Raw genomic sequence first — 12470 nt, 5'->3', positions numbered from 1 at the left:
CATCTTCTCTAGGGTAGAGAGAGACAAAGTAGAGTTTTATTGGACAAAGAAAGTAGAGTTTTAATGAAAAAGCCCTTTCTTTTACTTAGGCTTAAAAGGATACAGGTCAGAGCAGAAATAACTTTACAATCATGTGCACAATTCATTGTCTTGAGTCCATTCCTTGGTCTTTCGATTTTGAAATAAAAATTTATATGATCACTTTTCATGAAAATATATAGGTTGCCCATGAATATGTCCACAAAAAGTCTTCTAAGTCATAGCATTCCTGTTTAGGAATTGCAGTGTAAATCAAATCAGCTTTTCTCATAGAAAAAGTGTTCTAATCAGGAAGCTACGTTATAAAGGAAGGGTGAAAGTGACACTGGTATTATATTTCATTAACTATAAAAGACCTGGGTATGTATTACTTGGCAAAGTATATGTGTTCAAACAGGCCAAGTTAGTTAAGAGACGTCTGAGAGAATAATTGTGAAGATAAGAGGTGAGGCTGTGATGTTCTGAAGGCAGTTTTCCTGATACTGGAGTAAAAGAACTACATTCCCCACTCCATTGGCAGAGAAGTATCCTTGAGCAGGAACAGAGGCACTGAGATCTTATGTGTCAAAACATCTCAGGAAACAGAACAACTCTCTGGATTAAGAGAAATAGATAAGAATTAAGTGAATATAATGTTTATACCCACTCCTTCCCTCCCTACACAAATATCTCGACCATCATCAATCACATACTCACACCCTGATATAGAATGTTAATGGGAGAAAATTCTATGGGTAAACTATAGAAAGGGTTACAGAATTACTCTATAACTAAAGGCTACTCAAGTAACACTTGGCGGTGGAAGTAAAAATTAATTTGATTGCTTGATGACTGGGCCAGAACACGAACACAGTTCAATACAAAGAAAGGTAAAATCATTTGTCTGCGGGAAAGGCGCCGTGCTGGGCAATATACATTAAATGGAATAGTCAACATATTAATTAAAAAGATATAGACATTATTCTGGCAAAAAGAAAATCGATGGAACCATTTACTCAGAACAAAAGACAATACAACGGACCAAACAGGATAAGCTGTCAAAAGGACAGACTAAAGTATTATGATCAATAAGGAGATAACCATGACATAGGAAATCAGTTACTGAGAGAATAAAGTTAAAGAGAAAAAAATAAAACACAAGATTATGTGCAAACTAACTGCAAGAGTAGAAACTGAAATCCTTTGAACATTTTTAAATAGTCATTTGGAGTTATTTGTGTGAATTAGGGTCTTCGGTTTATTAAGCAAAGATGTGTAAAATTTCACAGTTATTGTGGATCTGATCTGGGAAGAAGGGATACATTAAGATATATCTTTTGGCTTTATCAGAAGATAATGCTTTTAAAACAGCTTTCATACCTTCAGGGAGGGAATAAGGGGAAGACATTCTTACTGTTTAGAATATTCTCAGAAGAAATCTTAAACCAGAGGGTAAATCAATGGTAGGTGAAGCTAAAGGAAAAGTAATTACAGAAGTTTATAAAGTCCTCACCACTAGGGGCGCCTGGGTGGCTCAGTCAGTTGGGGGTCCGACTTCGGCCCAGGTCATGATCTCATAGCTCCTGGGTTCGAGCCCCGCGTCGGGCTCTGTGCTGACAGTTCAGAGCCTGGAGCCTGCTTCTGCTTCTGTGTCTCCCTCTCTCTCTGCCCCTAACCTACTCGCATTCTGTCTCTGTCTCTCTCAAAAATAAATAAACATTAAAAAAAAATTTATAAAGTCCTCACCACTAGACAAAGACACATCTGGTGCTTCATTAAAGCATGTTCTAAAAATTGGCACAGAAGCACAGCATGACTGAGAATTTTAACTGTCTAGACATTTGAAGGTGTTCTATTTTATAGTTAAGGGGAGTGATAACGTTAAATGCCTTACACAATTTACATAGTTAATAAGAAAAATCATCACAACCAAGATCTGTTAGTCCAGTGCTATTTCTACTCAACCGTTTTGATCAATAAGAGCATAAAAGATGAACCATAATAAGCACTATAAAGAAGTTAAGCTAAAAAAAAAAAAAGACAAGACATTAGAACATCCTCACAGTAGAACTGCTATAAAAAAAGAAATGGTGTTTTTTTTTTTTTTTTTTTTTAATTTTTTTTAATGTTTATTTATTTTTGAGTCAGAGAGAGACAGAGCATGAACGGGGAGGGTCAGAGAGAGAGGGAGACACAGAATCTGAAGCAGGTTCCAGGCTCTGAGCTGTCGGCACAGAGCCCGACGCGGGGCTCGAACTCACGGACCGTGAGATCATGACCTGAGCCGAAGTCAGACGCTTAACCGACTGAGCCACCCAGGCGCCCCAGAAATGGTGTTTTTAATGAACTCCTAATTGACTATAAGCCTACGAAAAACCCAGAATGGGGCAAAGAGGCTAGTGAAGAATTTGGAAACTATGTACATATAAAGAATAACTGGGGAAAAAAAGCGTATAGTTATCCTAAAATAGGAGAAGCTTTGTAGAGTGGGTGGCTGGAAGGGTTAAGTCCATGATAAGCTGCTTAGGTCTTAGAAATATATGAGAGGCTGTATAACATGTTGTGGTGAGCTGAATGGCGGCTCTCCATGTTTTGATTACCAGAATTTATGAAGGACCTATTTGGAAACCTTTTTTTAGGTCTTTGCATATGTAACTAAGTTAAGAATCTTGAAATGAGGAGATCATCTAGTTTTATACAGGTAGGCCTTATACCTAGTGCAAGCGTATTTCTAAAAGATACACAGGAGGAGGCTGACAGAGAAGGCAAGGTGCCCATGGAAGCACTGCAGAAGAGCAGCCATAAGCCAAAGGGGCCCGGAAGCTGGCAGAGGCATGGGAGTGCAGACCTGTCAGAAACTTGATTTTGGGGACACCTGGGTGGCTCAGTCAGTTAAGCGTCCGACTTTGGCTCAGGTCATGATCTCACGGTTCGTGAGTTCAAGCCCGCATCAGACTCTGTGCTGGCAGCTCGGAGCCTGGAGCCTGCTTCAGATTCTGTGTGTGTGTGTGTGTGTGTGTGTGTGTGTGTGTGTGTGTGTGTATGCCCCTCCCTGCCCGTCTCTCTCTCTCTCTCTCAAAAATAAATATTAAAAAACAAAAAACAAAAAACAACTTGACTTTGAACTTCAGGCTTCCAGAATTGCCAGGGAATAAGTTTCTGTTGTTTAAGCCACCAAGTTTGAGGTAATTTCCTGTAACAGCCCTATGAAACTAATACGTTAAGTAGACTAGAAATTAGATTTCTGTGCAAAACAAGGTAAATGTAAACATAAAATTAATGGATTATATACACAGGGGCAGATTTGGGCACACTTTAAATTCCAAGCGTTTTATTACACTTCCCCAAAGTGTAATAAATCAACTTCCCACATGGACGTTAAAAGAGTAATTCCTATGTAGGATCTGGGAAAGTGACTTAATGATCTCTAAACACCTTTCCCATTTTAAGGTTCTACATACAGTAGCAACTAACAGTCAATTTAAACTCAGGAATTTATTATTATTCAATATTTAACACTGATCCTGGTAATAAAATCATTGATGAGTTAAAAACTCATTATCCTGTATAAAAGCAGAATGACAAACAGAAGGGTCTTAATTCATAAATACCCTAATGATGACCTCATATTAAGACCTTCATATACATGTAAGATGTACGTGAAAATAGGACAGGTCTATGAATGTGTGGCCAAGTTTAGGTTCAACATTATTTTGGACTCAACTGGACAACAGAAATTTCATAAAGAGGCAATTTTAAAAAGGTACACTTATCTAAGAATTATTTTGCTTTCCAAATTTAACAGATAAGTGCTTTGGGAAGATTTTGCTAATGTAAAATTTGTCATTGGTTTTAAGTGGAGTCAAGTCACAACAGTAATATATCGAGATGAATAAGGAACAACACTTTTTGGAAACAAAATAATGAAAGAAGATTTTGAAAACACTCTTCCGAGGTGGTTTCATGGCCTAAGTTTTGACATGTAATAAAACATATAGAGTCAAACGGCTTATAACAAAATAACAGTTAATAACTCCCACCATCTATTAGACAATTTTGGGGAGAATAATAAAACACTGGGTTCCCCTGGCTTCTTTAGAAATTTGATGAGTTTTAACGTATTGACTAAGTGATTAAGAAGTAAAAAAGAAACAAAGGATAGCAATTAATAGCTATTACTTTTTAATAAAAAAGACTCAGCTACATATGAGAGCTTACCTGTTCTGTTTCAAAGATGTCCCGAAGGTGTTCAAGACCAAGGCTTTTCAGGAATTGGCTGATATTCATGTCAAGACCCGCAACTAAAAGAAACACATTGAAGTTTTCAGAAAGCAGTTGATCAATCTAAAGGAAGTTACAGTATTTATTCAAAGCCATGACTCTGACACCCTTGGCTGTGCAGATGATTTTATACAGCGTAAAAATAATCCAGAATACATAAATTTAATTCAGACACTTCAGGTTATCTCTGAATTTGGCAGAGAAGTAAAAGAAGAATTTATCTTATCAGTAGCATTTATATTAATTGTAATATTATAATCTAATGCTTTTAGTGAAATATTTAATAGCTGGAATTAAAAATCAAATTTACCAGTTATTGTTTCAGTTTCCACTCCTTAAACATCTTTCAGGTTTTTTTTTTTTTTATATAATTTCAATAATAAGACTCACCAGTAGTTAAATGAAATATTATGGCTAAAAGTGGGTATACTGGAATATATGTAAGTAAGAACAAGATTGATGTCGAAAGATTTAGTCTATGAAGACAGTTCTGATAAACTGGTGTGTATATGAAGACTCACAGACAGGATGTCTTTAAGATAGGTGTTCAATACTTACTAAGAGAGCTAAGTGAAATCTATTCATTTAAAAAGCCCAAAACCAAATACGCGTTCACAAGTATACTCGCCTTCTCCCTCCTTCCTTTCTGCACCCGCTGCTCCATCCCCTGTGTTGGCCGCTCCTCCTACGGCCAGTTCCGCTAAAGGGCCAGTGAGGTTATCGATGCTGCTGGCAGCAGACAGGCAGGAGGGGGTGGATGCTGGTGAGATCAGAGAGGCACTCACTACGGTGGCCTGAGGTTTAAAACAGGTAGGTAAGGCCTCCGGGGGCATGGCATCTATCAGCAAAGCTCTGATGTCGTCAGCCTAAAAAGAGTAATACAAAAAAAACAAAAACAACAAAAACAAAAACAAAAACAAAAACACACACACACAAAAATACTATATTTTAAAACAGTAAGTTTTTCACTAAGGACAAAATGCATTCTGAAATTAGTCTTCGGCAAGTGCCTCATTATTGCCTATTGGTTTTTGATCATTTGTTTCCAGCCCCCGGCTCCAAAAAGTCCCAGCAGTTTCTTTTCTTTTTTTTTTAATTTTCTTTTTTCTTTTTTAAAATTTACACCCAAATTACTTAGCATATAGGGCAACAATGATTTCAGGAGTAGATTCCTTAGTGCCTCTTACCCATTTAGCCCATCCTCCCTCCCACAACCCCTCCAGTAACCCTCAGTTTGTTCTCCATATTTAAGTCCCAGCAGTTTCTACAGGTAGACCTGGAATCCCTATATAATTTTTAAAAAAATATTTCATCTTTTGAAGATCTGATGTACAACTTGACTTCAGTTAATAATACTGTATTATATGCTTGAAATATGCTGAGAAGAGATCTTAAATGTTCTCGCTACACACACATCCACATATACGAGAGTTAACTATGAAAAAAAGTCTAAGAGTGTAGAATGTAGACTATGTTGATTTCTGGAATGTTTTTTAACACTATATGTGCATACAGCTGTTCATACTGATCACACAATCGCACATGTATTTAAAGGAGAAGTTCATCTTTTTTTTTTTTTTTTTTTTTGAGAGAGAGAGAGAGAGCGAGCGAGCATGCACAGGTGAGCGGTGGAGGGACAGAGAGACAGGGGGAGAGAGAATCTTAAGCAGGCTCTATGCTGTCAGCACAGAGCCCGACTGAGGGTTTGATTTCATGATCTGAGCTGAAACGCTGAGTTGGATGCTTAACCAACTGAGCCACCCAGATGCCCCTCATCTCTCATTTAAAAAAGAACCTGCTGGGGGCTCTTGAGTGGCTCAGTCAGTTGAGCATCCGACTTCGGCTCAGGTCATGATCTCACTGTTTGTGGGTTTGAGCCCCACGTCGGGCTCTGTGCTGACAGCTCAGAGCCTGGAGCCTGCTTTGGATTCTGTGTCTCCCTTTCTCTCTGCCCCTTCCGCTCCCCTTGCACTCTGTCTCCCTCTCTCTCAAAAAATAAATAAACCTTAAAAACATTTTTTTTAAAAAAAGAACCTGTTGCAGAGTGTTAATTCTCAATCTTTTCTTTAGAAGGAGTTTCTATACTTACACTATGGTTTTGTATACTGTTTAAATAACAACGATGATTTTTATTCATTGTGCATTATTTAGTGCACACTTAATAATTTAACATATAATTAAAATCTGGAGACTTTTTTTTAATGTTTGTTTATTTTTGAGAGAGACAGAGCATGAGTGGGGGAGGGGCAGAGAGAGGGTGAGGGAAAATTCCAAGCAGGCTCTGAGCTCTCAGCACAGAGCCCAACGCGGGGCTCTTACCCACGAATTGTGAGATCATGACCTGAGCTGAGGTCGGACGCTTCACTGACTGAGCCACCCGGGGGCCCCTCTTTAATCTGGAGACATTTTACAAGGATGCCACCACTTTAACTTGGCCAGCTTATTTGTTAACTTCACAGTTAGGCACAACTGCTGTGAGACTACGTAGGAGCCTCCAAAAACAGAAAGCCATTAATTCCCTCCTCCGTGTACGCGCGTGCCGCTCTTCCCATCAAGAGGTGGCATCTATTTCCCTTCCATTAAATCTGGGTTGCCCCGCGGGTTTTTGTGACCAAGAGAACATAGAGGGAGTAATGTCTGAGGCTTTTAGTCAGGCTTTAACAGAAATGGCAGCTTCGACTTCTCTCCTAGAAGGTGTCTCCATGCTGTAAAAAAAGGTCAGGTTGGCCTACTGACTCAGGAGACGCTCCGTGGAGAGAGGCCCTGTAGGATGAATGGCCGCCCCAGACCCTGCAGCTCAGCCGAGGTCCTGGCTGAAGGCAGGTGCACGTATCACTGCCTCGCTGAGCCACCGACCCACGGAACCGTGAGGAATAATAAATCATCGTTTTATGCCACTCACTCGGTTTTGGTTAAGCTACTAAGTGTTTTGAAGTGTCTGTTACTCAGCAATAGATGTATGAAACAGGATGTGGCTTGGAAAAGTACTTCAGGTTAAAAAATTATAAATTATTGTGCATATTAATTTACTTTTCCATCTTCGGAAAAATAATATACTGCCTAGAAGGTAATTTTTCTTGGACTCTTTCATAGTCTCAGGTAAATGATCATGAACATTAGTTGTTCCTGAACAATATGCCAAATGTAAAAGGTAGAAGATATTTTACTAGTGCAATTCTCTGAGGATATACGGTATGTTCTTCTAGGATTGTTTTCCCTCCCTGTTAGGCATGGCAAAAAGAATTAAGTTAGTGTACTGCTTAGCTTGCCTTAATAGAGTTCTGAATTATATAAAAAATACACATTAAAAAAATTCAGAAGGAAGGAAATTTGTTCTTATTCTAAGTGAAATAAGCACCACTAAGGTAAACCTGCTGCTGCAAATTTTTTAAAAGTATTTATTTATTTATTTATTTAGAGAGAGGACAGCACGCACGGGGGAGGGGCAGAGAGACAGGGAGAGAGAATCCCAAGCAGGCTCTGTCTGCATTGTCAGTGCAGAGCCCTCCGTGGGGATTGATCTCATGACCCTGAGATCATGGCCTGAGCTGAAATCAAGAGTTGGATGCTTAACTGACTGAGCCACCCAGGCGCCCCAGCTCTGTAACTTAAAGTCATCTCTGAAAGTATAAATTTAGTTTTTTTTTAATCAAAAAAATTTTTTTTAACGTTTATTTAATTTTGAGAGAGAGAGAGTAGACAGAGTGCGAGCAGGGCAGGGGGCAGAGAGACGGGGAGACACAGAATCCGAAGCAGGCTCTAGGCTCTGTGCCGTCGGCAAAGAGGCCAACACGGGGCTCGAACCCAGAAACCGTGAGATCGTGACCTGAGCTGAAGCTGGACGGTTAACTGACTGAGCCACCCAGGCGCCCCGAAAGTATAAATGTGAAGCAATACTAAATAACTCAGAATGAAGACTCACCGTCGCCAGATCCAAAGGTGTCTGGCCTTCCTGGTTCTTCATAGTTGGATCTGCACCATGTGCTAGGAGTAGGGCACATAACTGTGTCCTTCCCTTCTGGGCTGCTTCATGAAGAGGAGTAAATGCCCACTTGTCTGTTGCATTTACACACGTGTTGTATTTTATCAGCAATGCCGCTATGTCCACATGCTGAGGAAAAACAAAGGATGTGAAGAGTGAAGAATGAGATTGGTGAAGCTCCATCAGGTACGCTCGTTTTATTTAACATTTCATTCCCTCTGTATCTCTATTCTCATCCTTCATAGAAGTTTCTTCCATTAAAAAAGTCCTACTTAGCCCACTCCTGCATTTTGGACTCCCGTCTTTTCTCACCCACAGAAGCTCAATTCCGCAATCACTCCTTTACCTGGTGACTCTTCACAGGGGCTTTTAACATTTTTTATTCAGCCTTTCAACACGGTCAGGTCTATCTTAAAAACGAACACACAAAATGCAACTATTACCTGACTCCACGCCTCCTACTAAAGGTCTAGTCTGTCTGTCAAACCTTTCAAACAAGTGTTCTTACTTGCTTCTTTTATGTTCCTATTTCCCTTCTAGCCACTGCAATCTGATCTATTTATTGAAATACGCGTCTCAACGATTCTCCGTGTTCTCTCTTCAGCCGTTGGGAAAGGTAATGTAACATAACAAAATGACTTTTTACAAAACTTAGTCTGTCATGTCCAAAATGACTCGAGGGTGGGGGAAATGTCAGCAGCAGACGTGTTAACTGACAAACGGCGTGAGGTGCTCAGATGCCGAACTGTGACAGAGGAAGAATAGAAAAGAAGAGCTACATTTGAGAAATTGTGAAGGAAAAACTACTGGGTTTTAAAAAGACATTAACTACAGAGAAAGAAAGTGAGAGACAAGTCAAAGATGACTACCTCTCTTTTTGCAAAATTTGTCTAGAAGATTTAAAAAACAGAATTGGAACTGTTAACAGAAACTGAGCAGTTTAAGTGGGAATGAAACTGTAAGAAAGTTAAAGTTCACTTGGGGTAAGTAGTTTTTGAGGTAAAATATCAAAGTAATGATGTTCCGTAAATGGCCTGACACAAATGGCTGGAGCACAGATAAGGGTCTGTTTATTCACTCACTTAACGCTCTCCCACCACCTCCCCCAACAAGCACACATTGGTGAACACCTACTATGCGCCTGGCCCTGGGGGTAGGGGCCCTAGGGAGGTCTGCAAAACAGAATGTCTAGCTGATAGCTGCAGCCAGGTGATAAATGAACTCACTAAGAAAAGGAATTCAGAAAGATGGTTTCAAGGGGGATAAAGCCTTGAGAGAACAATATTTGGGGAAAGGAGAGTGGGCGAAGGGTCCCCAGAGGAGACAAAAGAGGCACTGAGAACGAAAGAACTATAAAGAGGCAGGACTGTGCAAGGCAACGTAGGAGAAAGTTTCAAGGAGAGCAGCTTCTCTCAAATAGTTAAGTTCTACATAGCATAAAGTTTGTTTCTTCCCAAAAGTCCTCATAAAATAAGCTTCAGATAAGCAATTATGCAACAGTAACATTGATTCAATGATTGGGCTTTAAGAATAATAAAAATAACCTTATTCTTATAAACATATTTAGGGATGCTTAGTTTGGTTACCTACCACTAATGAATGCATTTTTGAAATCCATTTCAACTCCAATATTCTATAATTCTGTGCAATTGGCACATTTGTGTTCTTTATGGATACATTTCCTGGCATAACTTGATCACTTTTAATAATTAACTCAGAAGCACATTATCTGTTGAGACTAAAATTCTGACTCATGCCACAGTATATTCAATTATCAGAAACTTTTGTGAGAATGAGAAGAGATGGGGAAGGTAGAAACAGAAATATCCCAAGATGAGATTTAGGCCACCCTTCTTCATATTTTCTATATGACAGCCTTTTGCTCTCTTGAAGACACTCACCTCAAAAAGAACAGACACTTTTTCTGAGGTAATATTAAAGCTTTTTAAAGATAATACAAGTACTTATTATTTCAGGAAAATAGTTTCAGAAAATAAAGAGAAGAAAATTTATTAGGAAAATACGAATGAAGTAACATTTTTATTAAAAAAATTTTTTTAATGTTTATTTTTGAGAGAGAGAGACAGCGTGAGCGGGGGAGGGGAAGACAAAGAGGGAGGCACAGAATCTGAAGCAGGCTCCAGGCTCCGAGCTGTCCGCATAGAGCCCGACACGGGGCTCGAACTCCTGAACCGTGAGATCATGACATGAGCTGAAGTCGGACACTTAACTGACTGAGCCACCCAGGTGCCCCAGACCAAATAACTTCTAAGGACACTCTTGCATTTGCTCTGAGAGTACAAGAAACAAAATAGGAGTAAAGGAACATCATGACACTAGGGCGTCTGAGAACAAGCTATGTTTTGTGATCCTTTTGGGATTAGGAATGATACATCATCATTATAAAACTGATTCTAACACAAAAGATAAAAATAGGTACCAACTGTGGTATTATCCAAATTACTTAAAACAAAACAAAACAAAACAAAACAAAACAAAACAAAACAAAACAATGGGGCACCTGGGTGGCTCAGTCGGTTGAGCATCCGACTTCAGCTCAGGTCATTATCTCATGGTTCGTGAGTTCGAGCCCTGCATCGGGCTCTGTGTTGACAGATCAGAGCCTGGAGCCTGCTTCAGATTCTGTGTCTCCCTCTCTCTCTGCCCCTCCCCTGCTCGTGCTCTGTTTCTCTGTCTCTCTTTCTCTCAAAAATAATAAATATTTAAAAATTAAAAAAAAAAAGTTTAAAACAAAACAAAACAAAAACCCCCCAAAACTTATCTCCCTTATTCAAAGGACGTATGTTGAAAAGATATAGCTTTTTGTTCAGTTAACCCAAATCATGGAATAACTTCAAGCTTCTCTCCAGTAAGGTTATACGGCATTCAAACAATGCTTCTGATGATTCACTTTATTCTACTCCCATGTGTACTGGCAGGGTGATATAATTCGGTAGACTAATTCGCACAGGCTTCCAAAATTAGATAGTCCCAGGAAAACTACGTGTGTGTGTAAAATGAATTGTATACAAGTATATGGTATTTATTATTCAACTTTCTTTATATTGAATATGTAGTTTATGCTTGGAGAAACCAATTGCATGCTTGTTAAATTTGCTGACAGACATGTGAAAGGGCAATAAACAGGAAGGAGTATATTACTACCAAAGTAGATGAAAAACACAATTCTTAAGTCTTCTAAATAGCTACACCACTGGGACAAAAATAGTAACTGAAAATTTAAGGCTGACAAATGCAATAAATAAGCTGCAGCTTAGTTCTATACCATTTATAAGAACAATGTACTGAACTAGAAGGTCTAGAAAAGGAACTGAACTCTGCTGGAATGTTTCCAGAAGAAAGAGCCAATTAAACATAGCTTCAGAATCCAGCTGAAATGCAGAATGCTTTAAATGACAGATACTATGTAAATACTGTGAGGGCCTTAATTTAATTTTAGAAAGGTGGAAAGTAGGGAGAAGAGAAACATACTTGGGCTCCAGTTAGAACCATTTAATTGTATGAATGTCATGAAATCCACCCAATATTACACACTTTGGACAAAGCACTGAAAAATGAAAAAGTCGGCAAGTTGATTTATGAGATAATAGAAAATCACATGCTTCACGGTAAATAAATATTGAGGTCTTACATTTGTTAATAGAAAAATGAACTGTCTCGTGTAAATGTATATTAAAAATATAAGGCATTATAATACAAAACACTAAACAAGATAATGTATATTACCACTAATATAAACTCTCATGAAATCTACACCTTTTATTTAAACTTCTTAAACTATGTGTTTCTCTGTTTAGAAAAACCGAGGTGGCAAAGTTCTTTCTGTATAAAATGGTTAAAGATATACAGACAGCAGTCTGAGCTCTCTAGAGGAAAAAAGGTAAAATACAAGTCAAAGAATAATTACCAATAAATAACAGCTTAAGTAGCTTTATGTAATTTCACAGACACCTCACATGATTATTTTATCCCCAGGCTACCAGTCATTATCTCCTACTGAAGCCAGTTAGTCTGCGTCTATTTCATGCGGATACTGAGCTGGTCAAGCACACACATTACTCCTAGGGCTGTGCAACGTAAAAGTGACATACGGCCCTTATTCTAACCAGTAGGATGGCTGTGGGGAGTGACTTATCTTATAATAATAGTTATTATCCCAGATTTTGTA

At 38.8% G+C, this 12470-nt stretch overlaps 1 protein-coding gene across 2 annotated transcripts in view; it reads right to left on the bottom strand.

Moving 5' to 3' along the window:
* Window positions 1-12470, bottom strand: part of TNKS (tankyrase) — a 215731-nt gene that overhangs the window by 26135 nt on the left and 177126 nt on the right. For both annotated transcript variants that reach the window (XM_058720163.1, XM_058720162.1), the window contains exons 18-20: window positions 8222-8410; window positions 4928-5165; window positions 4237-4319 (exon numbers count right to left, since the gene is read on the bottom strand). In XM_058720163.1, the coding sequence (XP_058576146.1) occupies window positions 4237-4319; window positions 4928-5165; window positions 8222-8410 (510 nt within the window). The remainder of the gene's footprint in view (window positions 1-4236; window positions 4320-4927; window positions 5166-8221; window positions 8411-12470) is intronic.

This window comes from Neofelis nebulosa, chromosome 3 (genome assembly GCF_028018385.1).
Source record: "Neofelis nebulosa isolate mNeoNeb1 chromosome 3, mNeoNeb1.pri, whole genome shotgun sequence".
Taxonomy (NCBI): Eukaryota; Metazoa; Chordata; class Mammalia; order Carnivora; family Felidae; genus Neofelis; species Neofelis nebulosa.
This window is presented reverse-complemented; position numbering and strand designations above follow the sequence as displayed.